Source organism: Tinamus guttatus, unplaced genomic scaffold, assembly GCF_059628265.1.
Source record: "Tinamus guttatus ecotype Peru unplaced genomic scaffold, ASM5962826v1 Tinamus_guttatus_pri_ptg000096l, whole genome shotgun sequence".
Lineage (NCBI taxonomy): Eukaryota > Metazoa > Chordata > Aves > Tinamiformes > Tinamidae > Tinamus > Tinamus guttatus.
The window spans coordinates 689,524-707,718 of record NW_028288630.1 but is presented as its reverse complement, the minus strand read 5'-3'; the positions used below and the strand labels follow the sequence as shown (position 1 = coordinate 707,718).

The following is an 18,195-nucleotide window of genomic DNA, read 5'->3' as shown; positions in this document are numbered from 1 at the left end:
CAGCCCGGTGCCCCCCCCCCCACAGCGGGGCGGTCCCGGTGCTCCCTGCGCGGGGGGGCGGTCCCGGTGCCCCCGGCGCGGGGGGGCCGCGGGGGGGGGGGGGCGGTCCCGGTGCCCCCGGAGCGGGGGGGGGGGGGCGGTCCCGGTGCTCCCTGCGCGGGGGGGGCCGCGGGGGGGGGCGGTCCCGGTGCCCCCGGCGCGGGGGGGCCGCCCGGGTCCCCCCGGCGCTACTTGGCGTAGGGGTAGGGGAAGGCGGCGGGCTCGGCCGGCGGCTCCCCGGGCACGTGGCTCTGCGCGGCGCCGCCGTCCTGCGGGGACAGCGTCAGTGCGGGGGGACACGCGGGGACACGCGGGGACACGGGGCGGGGGCGGCTCCTACCTCCACGGCCAGGGCGCAGGGCGGCACCGGGAACGGCGGCACCGGGAAGGGCGGGCCCTGCACGGCGGCGGGCACGAACTGCGGGAGCGGCCGTGAGCGGCGGCGGCGGCGGCACCGGGCGGTCCCCGCACGGGGGGGGACACGGCGGGGGGGGGGGTCTTACCGTGCCCGCGCTGCCCAGCGAGAGGTGCCCGAGCTGCTGCGTGAGCGGCGCCATCACCGGCGGCTGCAGGGGCACGGCGGGCTCCACGGCGGGGGCCAGCACGGCGCCCTGCGCGCAGCGTCACCGCTGGGACCCCGCGAGGCGCGGGGACACGGGGGACACGGGGGACACGGGGGACGTGGGGGATGTGGGGGATGTGGCGACACGGGGGCGTGCGGACGCGGGGGGCGCATGGGGACACGGAGGCCTGGGGGGCACGAGGGCCTGGGGGGCACAGGGATGCGGGGACATGGGGGCATGTGGGGACATGGAGGATGCGGGGGGATATGGGGACATTGTGGGGACATGCAGGGCACAGGGACGCGCAGGGACATGGGGACGTGGGGGGCACGGGGGCGTGGGGGGCACAGAGATGTGCAGGGACACAGGGACATGGGGGACAGAGGCACGCGTGAGGATATGGGGGTGTGTGGGGACACGGGGGATACGGGGGGATATGGAGACCTTGTGGGGACACAGGGACATGTAGGGACACGGGGATGTGCGAGGACACGGGGATGGGCGGGGACACGGGAGGACTTGGGGGACACAGGGACATGGTGGACATGGGGACCACAGGGACATGGGGGGCACGGGGATGTGGGCGGACACATGTGGGAGACACGGTGACGCACAGGAGACAGGGGGACATGTGGGGACCCAGGGACGTGTGGGGACATTGTGAGGCCATGGGAATGCAGGGGGACATGGGAACTTTGTGGGGACGTGGGGGGCACAGGAACGTGGGGGGCACAGGGACACTGTGGGGCTGTGAGGACGCTGTGTGACTGCAGGGACTTCGGGGTGGGGGGGGAGCACAGGGACACAGGGCAAGGACATGGAACAGACTTGGGGTCATGGGGACATGTGGGGGCCGTGGGGACATTGTGGGGCCTTGGGGACACACGGGGTTGGAGGGACTTGTGGGGCCACGGGGACAGAGCGCAAGGACGCAGGAACAGAGAGTGAGGATATGGAGACACGTGCGGCCATGGGGACATGCGAGGGCCCTGGGGACACGCAGGGGACATGGGGGACACTCAGGGGCCATGGGGACACGCAGGGAACATGGGGACATGGGGGGCTCGGGGCTGGGGTCAGGTGAGGACACAGGAGCCTTGGGCCAAGGAGTGGGGCGGGGTCACGGTGAATGGGCGGGGCCACGACCCAATGGGGCGGGGCCATGGGCAGAGGGGGCGGGGCGGGGCTCGGGGGCGGGGCCTGCCCGAGTTCTGAAGTCAGCGGCGCGGGGGCGTGAGGTGTGTGGGGACACGGGTGACCCGGGTGATGCCCCACGCGGGGACACAGGGGACATGGGGGACACGGGTGATGCCCCACACGGGGACACAGGGGACACGGGTGACGCCACGTGCGGGGACATGGCTGATGCGGGTGACGCCACATGCTGGGGCAGGGGGTACACGGGGGACATGGGTTACACTGCGCACAGGGACACGGATGCCGCGGGTGACACCGCGCACAGGGACACGGGGGACACGGGTGGCGCCGCGCGGGGCCCCGGCCTCACCGTGGGCTGCACGAGGTAGGACTGGTGCATCCAGGCGGGGCCGTGCACCTGGGGGCAGCGGGGCCAGGTGGGGCCGGCGCCTCGGGGGCGCCCCCCGCCGCCCCCCGCGGCCCCCGCGCCCGGTACCTGGTAGGAGGCGACGGGGGCCGGCAGGAAGGGGGCCAGCGCGGCCGGCGCCACCACGCGCCCCGGGGCCAGGCCGTAGGGCGCCGGGTAGAACCTGCGGGGCGGCACGGGGGGTCAGGGCGGGCGGGCGCGGGGGGCGCGCGGGGGCGCCGGGCACCCACCCGTTCTGCAGCGCTGCCGCGGGGTCGTAGGCCAAGGTCACTGTGCCCTGGGGGGGGACAGAGGGGTCAGAGCCGCCTGTCCCCCTGTGCCCCCCCCCCCCCCCTGCCGCGGTGTCCCCGTCCCCTCTCACCGCGTCGCCGTCCCGCGCCCAGGAGCGGCCGTTGGGCACGAACTTGCCCTGGCTCTGCCGCTTCTTCTGTCCCCCGTCCGCGAACTTGCAGAGCAGCGGGTCGGGGGGGGCTGCGGGGCCGGCCGTGAGCCCCGGCCGGGAGCCCCGGCCCCCCCGGCCGCCCCCCCGGCCCCGGCCCCGGCCCCGACCTGGCGCCCCGGGCGGCGTCTGGATGAACTTCCCGTTGAAGTGGGTGATCACGGCCTCGCACTTCTCCGTCGACTCCATCCTGGGGGCGGCCGGGCTGCGGCGGGGCCCTTCCGGGGCGCCCCCCCCCAACCGGGCACCCCCAGCCCCACGTAACCCCCCCCAGCACCAGGTAACTCCGGGATCTCCGAGCACCCCCCCAGCCCCACACATCACCCCCCCCACCAGCCCTGGGGCACCCCCTGTGGGCCCCCCCAGCCCCATTGCAGCCTCCCCCCAAACCGATGCAGCCCCCCCCCCCACCGCATGTATCACCGCCCCCCCCAGGCCCTGGGGCCCCCCAACCCCATACAGCCCCCCCTACCCCACGCATCACCCCCCCCACCTCCAGCCCTCGGGGATCCTCCATAGGCCCCCCCAGCCCCAATGCAGCCTCCCCCCAGCCCCATTGCAGGCCCCCCAGCCCCATGCATCACCCCCCGCCCCGGCCCTAGGGCACCCCAGCCCCATGCAGTGCCCCCCCCCCAGCCCCATGGCCCCCCCAGCCTCTCGGGCAGCCCCCCCACGCCCCCGCGGTGCCGGGCGGTACCGTGCGAAGCCGACGCCGCGGCTGGCGCCGTGCGGGTCCCGCAGGATGCGCGTGGACACGACCTGCCCGAAGGGCTTGAGCAGGGCCTCGAGCTCCTGCTCGTCCACGCCGGGCGGCAGGTTGGAGATGTAGAGGTTGGTGGGGTCCTGCTCCTGCTGCTGCGGGGGGGCGTCAGGGCGGCCGCGCGCGCCGGGGGGGGGCCGCGGCGGCGGCCACAAAGCGCCCCCCCACGCGGGGGGTGTCACCTTGGCCATCTGCGCCTGCACCCCGCTGGCCTTGAGCGCCGTCACGGCCTTCTGCGCCGCCGTGGGGCTGTCGAAGTCCACGAAGCCGTAGCCTTGGGGGGGGGGGGGCAATGCATGAGACCCCCCCACACACAAACATCCCCCCCCCCGGCCCCTCGCGCCCCCTCCACCTTTGCACTTGTTGGTGCTCTTGTCCAGGATGGCTTTGGTGGACACGATCTTCCCGTAGCTGCAGGGGGACGGCAGCGGGGGGGTCAGCGCCACGGGGCTGTCCCATCCCGTCCCGTCCCGTCCCGTTCCCCGCCCCGGGGGTCCCGTCCGCACTCACGGCTGGCAGAGCCGGACCAGGTCCTGGTCCGTGGTGCCGGGGTGCAGCCCCCGGATGTACAGGTTGGTCTTGCTGAGCTGCTCGGCCGCCCCCCCGCCAGCGCCGGGGCTGGGGGGGCCGGGCTGCGGCGCCGGCGCCGCATAGGGCTGCTGGAGGGGGGGGAGGGTCAGTGCCGGCCCCCCCCCCCCCCCATCCCCATCCCCACGTCCTGGGGCTGCCCAAGGTCAGGGCCGGCGGCCGCATCCAGCCCCCCCGCCCCCCCCCAGTGAGGGCCCAGGAGTCCTGCACCCCCCCAGGGTCCAGGCGTCCGGGCAGCCCCACTGCAGGGAACCCCCCCCACCAGCCCCAACCCCCATGGGGGCTGATCCCGGGGGGGACAGGGGCTGCCGTCGCTGTGTCCCCCCCCAACCAACAGCCCCCACATCCCCCCAGCGCGGGGTGGGGGGGCCAGGCCCGTGCGGGAGCCGCTGCCCCACGGCGGGGCCGAGGGCCGGGCGCCCCACGGCGGGGGGGGGAGCAGCCGCTGGGCCCCCCCGCCCCGGTACCTTCTTGCCGCTCTTGTTGTAGGCGAAGGCGGCGATGCCGGAGCGCGGCTGCACCGAGAGCAGCATTTTTGCCCGTAGTGCTCCGCGCTCGCGGGGCCGGAGCAGGCCGGGAGCGACGGGCTCGCGCTGACGTCACGCCAGGGAAACCAGCCTGGAATGTGGGGCTGGCACCGCGCGGGCCCCGGCTCCCGGCGCCGCCTGGGCCCCCTCCGGTGCTGCCCGGCCACAGGAGCAGGGCCCCGTGGCCTGGGGGGTGGCACGTCCCTGTGGGGGGCTGGGGTGGGGGGGGGGGCGTCCCCCCAACGTCCTCCTTCCCAGCAAAGTTCCACCATTCCCTTTGGAATTCCCTTTTCCCTCCGTGTCACCATCCGCGTGGGGCCCGGGCTGGCCCTGCTGAGCCCCTCGGGACTCCCAGCCCCCTAGGGCGGCTCCTGGGGATCAAAGCGGGGTCACCCCCCTCCCTGTCCCCCCCCACCCCGGCTGCAGCCCCAGTGCGGCCGGGGAGCCGGGACAGCCCCCCCCGCCATCCCAGCCCCATCCCAGCCTGTCCCCCCCCTCGGGCCGGGACACCCCGGGCCCTTCACCCCGGCCCCGCGAGAAGGGCCCCCTTTGCCGGCTCCGCCCCGGGCCCGCACTCCGGGCCGGGTTTTCCCTGCAGCCGGGGCAGCGCGGGGCACGCAGCGGCGCCACCCAGGGGCCTCCGGACCGGAGAGGGGCAAAACCCGGCATGGAGGAGGAGCCCTGGGATTGCGGGGGGGGTAGTCCGGGGCCCTACGGGGATGGATGGAGCCCGGTGGGGCAGGGAGCCGAGCGGGGGCCCGGGACAGCCCGGGCCGGCGGCGGCTCCGTCTCCCCGCTCCGGGGGCGGCCCCACGGGGGGGAGCGCGCGGCCGCGGCGGGCCCCGACACTCGCGCGCGTCCCCTTTAAGCGCGGCGCCCGCAGGCCCCGCCCCGCCCGAGCTCCGCCCCCTCCGCCATTACCCCTCCGTGGGGCGGGGCTCCCCCGCGCGATGGGCGCGGCCATTTTGGCTCCGCTGATCACGTGCCCCTGCCCGCCTTCCCTCCCCCGCCATCTTGGCGCTCCTCCGTCACGTGACCTCGGCTCCTTCCGCCTCTCGGCTGAAGGCGTCGCGGGCGCCGCCATCTTGGCGTCCCGGGTCGCGCGGGGGCGGTGGTTACGGGGGCCGAGGGGGGTCACGGGGCCAAGATGGCGGCTCGACGGGGCGGGGCCCCCAAGGAGGGGTCTATGGGGCAGAGGGCGGGGCCTGGGGACCTCAAAAGGGGACCCTGTGGGGCAGAGGAGACTCATGCGGGGGGCAAGAGCAGGGCAGGGGGCTCCTGGGGGGCCTGTGGGGCAGGACAGGGGGTTCCTGAGGGGCAGGACAGGGAGTTTCCTGTGGGGCAGGACAGGGGGTTCCTGAGGGGCAGGACAGGGGTTCTCTGGGGGCAGGACGGGGGGTTCCTCAGGGGCCGGTGGGGCAGGACACGGGTTTACTGAGGGGCAGGACAGGGAGTTTCCTGTGGGGCAGGACGGGGGGTTCCCAGGGACAGGGGGCCAGTGGGGCAGGCTGGAGGGTTCCTTGGGGGGCTGTGGGGCAGGACAGGCGGTTCTGGTGGGGCAGGACAAGGGGTACCTGGGGGGCAGAACAGGGGGTCTCTGGAGGCAGGACAGGGGGTTCCTGTGGGGCAGGACGGGGGGTTCCCAGGGACGGGACAGGACAGGGGGCACCTGTGGGGGCCTGTGGAGCAGGACAGGGAGTTCCCAGGGGCAGGACAGGGAGTTCCCGGGGGCAGGACAGTGGTCCCTGGGGGCAGGACGGGGGGTTCCCGGGCACAGCATGAACCCCCTCCCCGCCGTGCCCAGCGCAGCCCCCTCGTCCCGGGGCTGCCCCGTGGCCGGGCTCCCCCCCCCCCCCCGCGGCCGCCCGCTCAGCGCCGACGCTTCTGGCTCTTTGGGGCGTCAGCAGGGCCGGGCCGCCCCGTGCTGAGCCAGGCCCTTTGGCGCTGGAGCTGCGCTGACTTCACAGCACGTGAGCGGCCGCGGCCCTGCTGAGCTGGCAGCGCCCGCGGCGGCCGCCCCCCTCCCCGGCCCCGCCAAGGGCTCCCCCAGGGGCACCTGAGCCCCGGGGCCGGGAGCTGCCCGTGCTCCATGCGGCCCCCGTGTCCCTGCAGGGACACTCCCATTGCCAGGACATCCTGCTCCCCCTTGCCGGGACACCCCTGTAGCCAGGACACCCCATGTTGCCAGGACAGTCCCTGTTGCCAGGACACCTCCCCTGTCGCTGGGACACCCCTGTTGCCGGGACACCCCCTGTTGCCAGGACACACCATGTTGCCAGAACATCCCCCTCATTGCCGAGACACCCCCCCATTACCAGGACAGTCCCCCATCCAGTTGCCGAGACACCCCATGTTGCCAGGACACCCCCCCCCCACCGTTGCCAGGACATCCCCCCTGTTGCCATGGCACCCATGTTGCCAGGACACCCGCCGTGTTGCCGGGACACCCCCCCCCTGTTGCCAGGACACCCCCCGTTGCCGTAGCAGCTGTCGCTGCGGTCCCTGACCCAGGACGGTTGCCAAGGTGGCCTTGTTGCCGTGGTGACCTCGTCACCACGGTGACCCCATTGCCGTGGTGACTAAGTCACCGCTGTTCTTGTCCCCATTGCGGTGGCACCCCCTGCCCCCCCCTCCTTGCCAAGACCCCCCACGTCACGAGGGCATCGTCTTGTCCCGGTGCCCTGTCAGGGCGGTCGCTGCCTGCCGGGTGCCCCATTGCGGTGACGAGGCAGCCTGTCCCCACGGCAGCGGCGCATGGCCCTGCTGCCCCGTGCTGGTGCCTGTTCCTTGGCCCCATGGCCCCCCACAGCCCCCTGCATGAGTCCTGCTCCGCAACCCGACGTGGGGACCACAGTGCCGCTGTGTGTCCCCACGGCCAGGGACGGCCACCCCCATCCCAGCTGTGGGTCCCCATGGCCTGGGAAAGGCCCCCCGGTGTCCCCATCCTCAGAGGAGGGTCCCCACGGCCCCAGCAAGGGTCCCCCTGCTGTCCCCATCCCTGCTGTGCCCCCCCTCCCTGAACACCCTGACAACCCCCTGGTGCTGGGGGGGTCCCGGCATCGCCCCCCCTGGGAGGGGGGGTCCCGGACACCTGGGCCCTTCCCAGGCTGCCGGGTGCCCGGGTTCCCCCCCGCGGGGCCCCGCGCCCCCCCCGGGCGCTGAGCGCAGCAAAGCGCTTTGTGGCGGCCTCTGCAGCCCTGGCACATTTGTGCCCCCCGCCAATGGCCGCGGCCGGCCCTAATCCCCCCCCGGCCGCGGGCTTAGCGCCCACTAAGCCGGGCTCAATACCCGACTGCAAAGAGCCCGCGGGCAGGGGGACACCGGGGGGGGGCAGCGCCCCCAAACCCGCCCGGGAGGTGGCAGCAGGGGGGGGGACAATGTTCCGCAATGTCACCCCCCTGGTGCGCCCCGAACCGAGGGGTCCCCGCAGTGCAGTGTCCCGAACTGGGGGGGTCCCCACTGGGGGGTCCCTGCCCCTGCTCGGGCAGGGGGTCCCCGCGGGCCGGGGCACCGAAGCGGTTAACGGCGGCGGTGGGGGGGGAGCCGGCGGCGGGGGCCACCGGGGCGGCGGCGGCGGGGGGGGTTTATAAGGGCGGCGGCAGCGGGGGCGGCCCCGCACTGGGGGCACGGGCGGGCGCGGGGCCATGCGGGAGCTGCGCTCGGCCGCCTTCTGGAGGGCGGCGCTGGCCGAGTTCCTGGGCAGCCTCCTGTACGTGCTGCTGGGCCTGGGCGCGTCGCTGCGCTGGGCGCCGGGCCCCGCGGGCGCGCTGGGCGCCGCGCTCGCCTTCGGCCTGGCGCAGGCCACGCTGGTGCAGGCGCTGGGCCACGTGAGCGGCGGCCACATCAACCCGGCCGTCACGGTGGCGCTGGTGCTGGCCGCGCAGCTCTCGCTGCCCCGCGCCCTGGCCTACCTGCTGGCCCAGCTGCTGGGCGCCCTGGCCGGCGCCGGGCTGCTCTACGGGCTCACGCCGGCCCCCGTGCGCGGCTCCCTCGGCCTCAGCACGGTGAGAGCCGGCCGGTGGGTCAGGGACATCTGGGGATGGGGGGGTTGGGGACATTGGGGGGGACCAGGAGGGTTGGGGGCATCTGGGGATGGGGTGATGGGGACATTGGGGGGGACCAGGAGGGTTGGGGGCATCTGGGGATGGGGTGATGGGAGGTTTGGGGGGGCCAGGAAGAGTTGGGGGCATCTGGGGATGGGGGGATCAGGAGGGGTTGGAGGGTATCTGGGGCTGGGAGTGATGGGGGGGTTGGAGGGACCAGGAGGATTTAGGGGTATCTGGGGTTGGGGGGGTTGGGGACATTGGGACCAGGAGGGTTGGGAATATCTGGAGCTGGGGGGATATAAAGGGTTAATTGGGGAGGGCAGGGGGACTATGAGGTGCTGTGGGGCAGGGGGTGATTTTAGGGGACCAGGAGGGTTGGTGGTACCCGGGGCTGGGGGGATCAGGGGTACTGGGGGGGTTGGGTGAATGGGGCCGATGCTTGCGGGGGGCTGTGGGTTCGGGGTGCCGGGGGGCGCCCCGCTGAGCCCCTCTCCCCGCAGCTGCACCCCGGCGTGGGGCTGGCGCAGGGCACGGCCGTGGAGCTGCTGCTCACGCTGCAGTTCGTGCTCTGCGTCCTGGCCAGCTACGACGAGCGCCGCGACGGGCGCCTGGGCTCCGTGCCGCTGGCCGTGGGGCTCTCGCTCACCCTGGGGCAGCTCTTTGGGGTAGGTGCTGCCGCCGGGACCCCCCGTGCAGGCTTAGGGGGTCGGTGCCCCACAGTGCCCCCCCATCACCCCGCGCTGCCGCCCGCAGGTCTATTACACCGGAGCCAGCATGAACCCCGCGCGCGCCTTCGCGCCCGCCGTCATCACCCGCAACTTCGCCAACCACTGGGTGAGTGGGGCTGGGGGCACCGCGGCGCCCCGCGGCCCGGCTCCGTCTGCGGCCCGGTCCAGCCCCGGCCGCATCCCGGGCGATCCTCAGCCACGTCCCAGTCCTGCCCCATTGGAACCCGGTCCAGCCCCACCCGGGTCCTGTGTTTGTCCCCAGCAGGATCCTGGTCCATCCCTCTCCTTGTTCCAGTCCATCCCCTGCAGGATCCCAGTCCATCCCTGTGGGATCCCAGTCCTGTCCTCAGCGGGATCCTAGTCTATGCCCAGTGGGATCTCAGTCCATACCCAGTGGGATCCAAGTCCATCTCCAGAAGGATCGTAGTCCATGCCCAGTGGGATCCCCCATGGGATCCCAGCCCATCTCCCACAGGATCCCAGTCCCTGCCCAGTGGGATCCCAGCCCATCCATTACACAATCCCCATCTCATCCCCATGAGATCCTGGCCCATCTCCTCAGGATCCCAGTCTCATCCCCAAAAGATTCTAGTCCATGCCCAGTGGGATCTCCATCTCATCTCCCAGGGGATGATCACCCATCCCAGAAGGACCCCAGTCCATCTCCCATAGGATCCCAGCTCATCCCTATGGGATCCCAGTCCTGTCCCCACGGGATCCGAACCCATCCCTGTGGGATCCCACTCCTGTCCCCTGCCGGATCCCAGGTTCCCCATCCGACCCCTGTGGGCTCTGTGTCCCCTGGGCTCCCCATCCGATCCCTGTGGGCTCCGTGTCCCCACGGGCTCCCCGTGTCATCCCTGTGGGCTCCCAGTCCCGTCCCTGCCAGGCTCCACGTTCCCCGGGCTCCCCGTCCCATCCCCGCGGGCTCCGTCCCCCCCGTGCCATCCCCATGAGCTCCGTCCCCCCTGTGCCACCCCCGTGCCATCCCCACAGGCTCCGTCCCCCCCGTGCCATCCCCGTGCCATCCCCGCGGGCTCCGTCCCCTCCAGGCTCCCCATGCCATTCCTCTGGGCTCCCCATCCCATTTCCCCAGGCTCCCCGTCCGATCCCCACGGGCTCCGTCTCCCCGTGCCATCCCGTGCCATCCCCGCGGGCTCCGTCTCCCCCGTGCCATCCCCGTCCCATCCCCGCGGGCTCCGTCCCCCCCGTGCCATCCCCGCGGGCTCCGTCCCCCCCATGCCATCCCCGTGAGCTCCGTCCCCCCGTGCCATCCTGTGCCATCCCCGCGGGCTCCGTCCCCCCCGTGCCATCCCGTGCCATCCCCGCGCCCAGGTGTACTGGCTGGGCCCGCTGCTGGGCGCCGCGCTGGCCGCGCTGCTCTACGACCTGGTGCTGGCGCCGCGGCCGCGCGCGCTCGCCGAGCGCCTCGCGGTGCTCAAAGGCGCCGCCGCCGTCACCGCCGCCGCCGCCGCCGCCGAGCCGGAGCCGCAGCCGCCGCGCGAGCCCGCGCCGGAGCCGCTCGAGCTCAAGACGCAGAGCCTGTAGGAGCGGCGCCCGCTCCGCTCCCCGCGCTCCGCGCCCGCGGGGACCCGCCGTGACTTTGCAGTGAAGGGGCCGCCCGCGGGCTCCGCGGCCCCGTGTGCGTGCGTGTGTGTGCGGTGCGCGCGGGAGCCGCGGGGCCGCACGCGCAGCCGGGGCCGGCAGCGGCCCGGCCCGTCCTCCGCGCCGCGCCCGGCGCTGCTGTGTTCCGTGCATTAAACCTGCCCTTTTATTTTGGTAACCGCTCGCGCGCGCCCCGCAGCCCGCGCGCCGGGCACCGAGCGGCCCGCGCTGCCCCGCGCACCGGTGACCGCATCTCACGCACTGGGCACCGCGCACCGGGCACGAACCGCCCGCGCTGCCCCGTCCACCGGACACCGCGTCCCGGGCACCGAACAGCCCGTGCCGTCCCGGGCACCGAACCGACCGCGCACCGGGCACCGCATTCCGGGCACGAACGAACCGCCCGCGCCGCCCCGCGTCCCGCGCGGGAGGTGGCGGGAGTCCCCGCCGCGGGAGGGGGCGGGGCGGAGCCGCCACCTCTCTTAAAAGGGCGATGCCGCCTCCCCGCGCTTCCCCCCCGAGCGGGTCCCGGCGGCCGCGGCCCCGCCGCTCTCTCCGCTCCGCCCGGGAGCGGCAGCCGCAGGGAGGGGGGCGGAGCGGGTCGCGCCGCAGCGGGCGGCGAGGCGGGCGCGGGGAGCGCCGGGCCCGGCGGCCCCCCCCCCAGGAGGCCGTTCCCCTTTAAGGCCGCGGGCGGGCTCGGCGGGAGCGGGAGAACCGGCGGGGCGCGCGCGCGCGTGGGGCCGGGCCGGGCCGGGCTCCCTCCCGCCGCGGCGCCGCCGAAAGTAGGTTGCGGGAAGTGGGGCGGTTGTGTAACGGCGCCCGCCGCCTGGTTAGGGCGGGCGGCCGAGGCGGGCGGTGGGGCGGTGAGTGCGGTGCGGGCTGGGGGGCACCGGGAACGGAGGGACCCAGCGGAGCCCCGGGGCTGCGGATCGGGAGCGGCGGGTGCTCGGGGACCGCAGGGGGCAACGCGGCGGGGAGCGGCTGCTGCCCCGGAGCTGGGACCGCCGGTACCGCGGGTACAAGGGCGCCCAGCGGCCCCCGGTGCTGGGAGCGGCGAGGCCGGGAGCGGGGGCGGCGGGACCAGCAGCGGCCCCGTGCCCGGAGCGGGGGCTCTGGGGCCGGCCGGTGTTCGGGGCCGGCGGCCGGGACGGGCCGCGGGGTGCGGGTCGGCGCCGCTGACCCCCGCACCCGGCCCGAAGGCGCTGCGGGCCCCGCGCGGCCCCCGACCCCCGCGGCGCGCGCGGCTGCATGGACTTGTACATGATGAACTGCGAGCTGCTGGCCACGTGCAGCGCCCTGGGCTACCTCGAGGGCGACGTCTACCACCGCGAGCCCGACTGCCTGGGTACGTGCGGCCGGGGCGCGCGGCGGCGGCAGCACCGGCCCGGCGGGGGCTCACGCGTCCCCCCGGCCCGCAGAGAGCGTCAAGGACCTGATCCGCTACCTGCGCCATGAGGACGACACGCGGGACGTGCGGCAGCAGCTGGGGGCGGCGCAGATCCTGCAGAACGACCTGCTGCCGCTGCTGGTGCAGCACGCGCAGGACGCGCCGCTCTTCGACGCCGTGCTCAGGCAGGGCCCATGATGGTGTTTTGGGGTGGGGGGAGCCCTGCACGGCAGCCCCCGGCGCGGCCGAGCGCCCACCGCCCCCGGTCCCCGCAGGCTCATGGTGAACCTGACGCAGCCGGCGCTGCTCTGCTTCGGCAAGGTGCCCGCCGACGCCGCCTCGCGCCACCACTTCCTGCAGGTCGTGTCCTACCTGCAGGCCTACAAGGAGGTGAGTGTCCCCCCGCCGGCGTGGGGGGCACGGGGACGGGCGCCGCTCCCAGCCCTCACTGTGTTTTCCCCAGGCGTTTGCGAGCGAGAAGGTTTTCGGGGTGCTCAGCGAGAAGCTCTACGAGCTGCTGCAGCTGGTGAGTGCCGCGGCCCCGGGCGCGCGGAGCCGGGGGTGCCGCCGCGGTGCCCACGGGCAGCCCCCGTCGCCCGCAGGACTGGGAGCAGCGGCAGGAGGAGGACACGCTGCTTGTGGAGCGCATCCTGCTGCTCGTGCGCAACGTGCTGCACGTGCCCGCCGACGCCGCCGAGGAGCAGGTACCGCGCGGGCAGCGCCGGGGACGGCAGCGGCGTCCCCAGGCGCCCGCTCAGCCCCGCGGCCGCCCCCCGCCAGGGTGTGGACGGTGACGCCAGCACCCACGACCGGGTGCTGTGGGCCCTGCACATCAGCGGCATGGACGACCTGCTCAAGTTCCTGGCCAGCTCGCAGGGCGAGCCGCAATGGGCCCTGCACGTCCTCGAGATCATCTCGCTCATGTTCCGCGACCAGGTGAGCCGGCAGCGGCACACGGGGGGCACCCGCCGGCCCCTCTGCGTGGCACCGACGCCTCAACCTCCCCCCAGGACCCCGAGCAGCTGGCGGCCGTGGGGCAGGGCCGCGCGGGCGCCGAGCGCGGGCAGGACGCGCAGGAGCTGGACGCCCTGCGGCAGCGGGAGCTGGCGGAGCGCAAGAGCCGCGCGCTGCAGCGCCCGACCAGGTGAGCGGGGCCGGGGGGACGAGGCGGGAGCCGCAGCGGTGCCGTCTCCGCTCACCGCGCTGCCCCCAGGCACTCCCGCTTCGGCGGCTCCTACGTCATCCAGGGCCTGAAGGCCATCGGCGACCGGGACGTCGTCTTCCACAAGGGGCTGCACAACGTGAGTGCCGGCTCGGCGGCGGGCGCGCGGCGCGCGGGGACCGCAGCCAGCGCCGCCCCTTGTCCCCCCGCAGCTGCGGAGCTACAGCCACGACCTGGGCAAGGAGCCGCGGCCGGTGCCCAAGCGGCGGCAGGCGGCCCGCGACGCCGAGGCGCCCCGGCGCTCCGTGCGCAGCGTCCGCCTCTTCCTGCGCGACTTCTGCCAGGATTTCCTGGAGAACTGCTACAACCGCCTCATGTTCCTGGTCAAGGTGAGCGGCGGTGGGCGCGGGGCGGCACCGCATTCCCGGCGGCACCGCAGCCGCGTTCCCGGCGCTGAGCCCCTCCGCCGCGCGCAGGACCAGCTCCAGCGGGAGAAGGCGCAGCAGCACGACGAGACCTACTACCTGTGGGCCACGGCCTTTTTCATGGCCTTCAACCGGCGGCTGCGCTTCCGCCCGGAGCTGGTCTCGGAGACGGTGGGCGTCCGCGCCTTCCACTTCATCGAGCAGAACCTGACCTCCTACTACGAGATGGCGCTCATGGACAAGAAGGAGGCTGCGACCTGGGCCCGCAGGTGCGAGCGTGTGGCCGGGCCGGCGCCGCGGGGCTGACGCGGTGCCCGTGGGGCTGACGCGGTGCCCGCAGGATGCACCTGGCCCTCAAGGCCTACCAGGAGCTGCTGCGGACGGTGCAGGAGATGGACCGCTCGCCCGAGCCGGCCGTGCGGGACAGCAGCCAGATCATCAAGAGTGAGCGTGGCCGCCGGCGCCGTTGCCCGCGCGCCGCCCTCCTCCGGCTCCCGAGCAACCGCCCTTCCTTGCAGACAACATCTTCTACCTGATGGAGTACCGGGAGCTCTTCCTCACCCTCTTCCGCAAGTTCGATGAGACCAAGCAGCCGCGCAGCTTCCTGCGGGACCTGGTGGAGACGACGCACCTCTTCCTGCGCATGCTGGAGCGCTTCTGCCGCGGCCGCGCGCGCCTCGTGGTGCAGGTGGGGTGTGCGGCCCCGGCGCGGGCTCCGGCGCGGCCCGGCCCGGCGCTGACTCCGCGCTCGCCCGCAGAGCAAGCGCGTGCGGAGGAAGAGGAGGCCCCAGCCTGCGGCCACCCCCGCAGAGCAGCCGCCCGGCCCCGAGGAGCTGGAGGGGCTCTGGGCTGCCCTGGCCCCCCAGCTCCAGGCCTGCCTGCAGGTAGGGGGGATCCGGGTTCGCGCCGGCCGCGGCTCCCGGTTCCCGACGCAGGCGCTCACGGGCGCCGGCACCGCCAGGGCCAGGAGCCTCTGCCCGAGGACCTGGTGCCCTTCGACGCCGCCTCGGAGACGCCGGTGGAGGAGCAGCGCGCGGAGGCCCTGCTGCGCATCCAGGACTGCCTGCGCGGCGGCCAGGCGGCCGCGGCGCTGCGGCTGCTCCGCGCCGCCAGGTACCCGCGCGGCCCCGCGCGCCTGCTCCCCGCAGCGCCCAGGCACGCGGGGCCACCCCGTCCCCCTCCCCTGCAGGGACGTGTGGCCCGAAGGGGACGTGTTCGGCCCCGGGGCGGTGGAGCCGGCGGAGGAGGCCAAGCTCCTGCGCGAGATCCTCTTCGCCCCGCTTCCCCGTGAGTGTCGCGGCCGCGGGGGACCCAGCGCGGCCGCGTGCCGCAGCCAGGGAGGTGACCGCTTATGTCCCCAACGCAGGCCCTGCACCCCCGGTGGAGCCCGAGGAGCCGGAGGAAGAGGAGGAAGAGGAGCAGGAGGAGGAGGAGGAGGAGGAGACTGTGCGCGTCTTGGAGAAGGAGTTCAACTTCCTGGACTACCTCAAGCAGTGAGGAGCGCGGCAGGGGCGAGGCCGGGGGGCCGGCAGGACGCCGGGGCCCCGCGGAGGCTCACACGGTGCCCGCGGCGGGGGCAGGTTCGCCAGGGCGCCCGTGGTCCGGGCGTACGTGGTGCTGCTGCGCGGCTACGCCCAGAACAGCGCCCACACCAACCACTGCGTCGCGCGCATGCTGCACCGCCTGGCCTGCGACCTGCGCATGGAGGCCCTGCTCTTCCAGCTCTCCCTCTTCTCCCTCTTCAACCGCCTGCTCAGCGACCCCTGCGCCGGCGCCTACCAGGTGGGACGGCGCCCGGAGCCCCCGCTTAGTCCCGGGGCCGGGGTCGGGCCCCGGCGTCCCCCCAGCCCGTCCCTCGCACCCGCAGGAGCTGGTCACTCTGGCCAAGTTCATCCTGGGCAAGTTCTTCGCGCTGGCGGCCACCAACAAGAAGGCCTTCGTGGAGCTGCTCTTCTGGAAGAGCCCGGCCGCTGCGCGCGAGATGGCTGAGGGCTACGGCTCGTTGCGCGAGGGCGAGGGGTGAGCGGGGCTGCTGCGGACGGAGCGGGGTCCCCGTGGCCCTCCCCGTCCCCTCACGCCGCCTCCCCTCGTGCCCAGGCCCAGCACGCGGCGGGCGCCGCTCTGGTCCCCCCAGGAGGAGCGGGAGCTGCAGGAGCTTTACTGGAAGTTCAAGGAGGTGGAAGGTACCGGCCCCGGACACGGGGCAGCCCCCAGGGGGCAGCGGGACTCCTGGGCCCCCCGTGCAGGAGCGCGGCCGCGTCCCGTCCCGCTCCCCGACACCGCGTCCCGCTGCGCTAGGCGAGGACGTCGTGGCCAACATCCTGGCGCACCTGCGGGCGCCCGGGCGCACGCGCAGACAAGTCGTGAAGCAGCTGGTGCGCCTGGGGCTGGCCAGCAGCGCCAAAGACTTCCCGCGAGAGAGGTGGGACAGGGGGACGCTCGGGCGGCTCCGGGTCCTCGTCCCGCTCCGGCATGGGGCTGAGCCCCTGCGTTCCCCCCAGGAAAGGCACCGCCATCGTGCTGTGGACGGAGGAGCAGGAGCAGGAGCTGGAGCGGCTCTTCGAGGAGTTCCGGGGCACGGACGGTGAGCGGGGCCGGGCCGGGGCGCGCGCGGGCGCCGCGGCCCCCGCTGAGCCGCCGCGGCCCCGCAGACGTCCTGGGCGGCATCATGAGGAACCTGAGGGCCCGGCGCTCGCGCGCCCGCGTGGCCGACAAGCTGCTGGCGCTGGGGCTGGTGGCGGAGCGCAAGGAGCTGCGCAAGAAGCGCCGCAGGAAGGGACGCGGCGCCGAGGTAGGGGGTGACGCGGGAAGGGCCGCGAGGGAGCCGGTCCCCCTGCGCACGCCCACATCGGAGCTATTCCGGGGTAGGATGAGACGGAGCCGCTCGGGGCACCCGCCCGTGACAGCCCAGCCGAGGAGGGGGACAGCGACGAGGAGGAAGAGGAGGAGGAGGAGGAGGAGGAGCAGGAAGGTGCCCTGGAGGAGCCGTGGGTGCCGGAGGAGGGGGCCGGGACGGCGCTGGCGCTGGCGCAGCGTCTGCAGCAGGAAGGTGAGCGGGGCCGGGGCGCGAGGGGCGGCCGCAGCCCCGGGATGGAGCCCGTCTCACCCGCTCCGTGCGCGCAGGCCTGGCCGGACCCCTGCAGTGGCTGGCGAACTACCTGACGCGGACGGCCGCGGACCGCGAGGAGGACGGTGAGCGGCGGCGCCGGGGCCGCGGGGCGCGCGGGGCCGCCGGGGGCTCATGGCGCTGCCGCCCCCAGGCGTCGCGCAGGCTGTGCCCCTGGTGCCGCTCTCGGAGGCCAACGAGGACGCCGTGGAGGACCGGCGCTTCCAGGCGCTGCTGCGGGCGCTGGGGCTGCGGCCCCCGGCCAGCGAGCAGGTGAGGACCCCCCGGCCGGCCGGGGCCGCGCGCGCCGGCCCGCGCTGCAGCCTGCGCCTCCGCCCCAGGAGTCCTTCTGGCGCATCCCGGCAGCGCTGACGCTGCGGCAGCTCCGCGCCGCCGCCGCCGCCCTCGCCCGCCCCGAGCCCCCCGGGGCCCCGCAGAGCCCCCCGGCCGCGGGGCCGAGCCGGGCGCGGGGCTCCCCCGGCGCCGGGAGCAGCCCGGATCCGCCGCCGCCGTCTGCGGAGCGGCCGCTGGGATCGGACTCGGAGAGGTGAGGACGGGGCTCCCGCTGCGCCCCAAGGCCCCTGCCCGGGTCCCCTTCCCACCGGGGGACCCGGGCTCCTCCCGGGCCGGTGGCAGCAGCCCCTGCTGCTCCCTTGTGCCCTGCTCGCAGGGACGAGCCCGGCCCCGGCGGCACCAAGCGCCCGTGGCAGGGGGACAGGGAGGACGAGGACGCTGCCAGCCCGGGTGAGCTGCGCCCGGCCCCACGGACCCCGCAACGTGTGGGGCTGGGGGTCCCGGCCCCCTGACCCCCTCGTTCCCCACAGGCCCCAGCCCGGCCCCACTCGGGCCCCGCGAGGATGAGGACGAGGAGCTGCAGCCGCCCGCGCGGCGGAAGCGGGTCCGGCGCGTGGAGGAGGAGGAGGAGGAGGAGGAGGATTGAGAGACTCTTGGCGCCCCGGCCTCCGCCGCCTCCCAGCCCTGCTCCTTGCAGCCTTCCCTGCCTTCAGCTCTTGGATTTTCCATGGGTTTTTAAGCCGTTGTTTAGGACGGGGCGGGAAGCAGGCGCCGCTGTGCCCTGCTCGCCGTCGCCTGTCCGCGTTGGTGCTTCTGTGTTAAAGGTCACTGCGCCCGGAGGCTTTTTTCTTTTCTAACGCTGCTTTTTACGGTGGGGGGAAAGAGATCCAATAAAACAGAGAAAAGAAAGGGAAAAAAGGGGAAGTTGTGCCCAGCCCCTCGTGCACCCAGGGCGGTGGCCC

At 74.8% G+C, this 18,195-nt stretch overlaps 3 protein-coding genes across 3 annotated transcripts; 2 read left to right on the top strand and 1 right to left on the bottom strand.

Moving 5' to 3' along the window:
- Positions 1-227: 227 nt before the first annotated feature.
- Positions 228-4,505, bottom strand: RBMS2 (RNA binding motif single stranded interacting protein 2). Its single transcript, XM_088520724.1, has 12 exons — positions 4,421-4,505; positions 3,876-4,024; positions 3,718-3,776; positions 3,548-3,639; positions 3,303-3,460; positions 2,716-2,795; positions 2,528-2,637; positions 2,397-2,443; positions 2,236-2,329; positions 2,110-2,157; positions 459-650; positions 228-308 (listed from the first exon to the last, which is right to left on the bottom strand). Exons 1-12 carry the CDS (start codon positions 4,484-4,486, stop codon positions 228-230), a joined length of 1,176 nt encoding a protein of 391 aa, XP_088376850.1. The 5' UTR covers positions 4,487-4,505.
- A 3,619-nt stretch (positions 4,506-8,124) lies between these two features.
- MIP (major intrinsic protein of lens fiber) lies at positions 8,125-10,802 on the top strand. The gene is made up of 4 exons (XM_088520693.1): positions 8,125-8,484; positions 9,027-9,191; positions 9,280-9,360; positions 10,590-10,802. Exons 1-4 carry the CDS (start codon positions 8,125-8,127, stop codon positions 10,800-10,802), a joined length of 819 nt encoding a protein of 272 aa, XP_088376819.1.
- A 1,288-nt stretch (positions 10,803-12,090) lies between these two features.
- On the top strand, positions 12,091-17,879 carry TIMELESS (timeless circadian regulator). The gene is given in 29 exon segments (XM_088520723.1): positions 12,091-12,204; positions 12,278-12,431; positions 12,522-12,636; positions 12,710-12,772; positions 12,849-12,950; positions 13,027-13,182; positions 13,257-13,390; positions 13,460-13,547; positions 13,621-13,797; positions 13,885-14,102; positions 14,174-14,277; positions 14,352-14,521; positions 14,592-14,717; positions 14,795-14,946; positions 15,023-15,120; positions 15,200-15,326; positions 15,414-15,615; positions 15,701-15,852; positions 15,931-16,016; positions 16,132-16,255; positions 16,335-16,417; positions 16,485-16,616; positions 16,688-16,882; positions 16,957-17,025; positions 17,094-17,212; positions 17,281-17,370; positions 17,461-17,486; positions 17,610-17,683; positions 17,764-17,879. Coding segments are annotated over 29 exon segments (3,549 nt in total). The 5' UTR covers positions 12,091-12,107.
- The last annotated feature ends 316 nt before the right edge of the window (positions 17,880-18,195 follow it).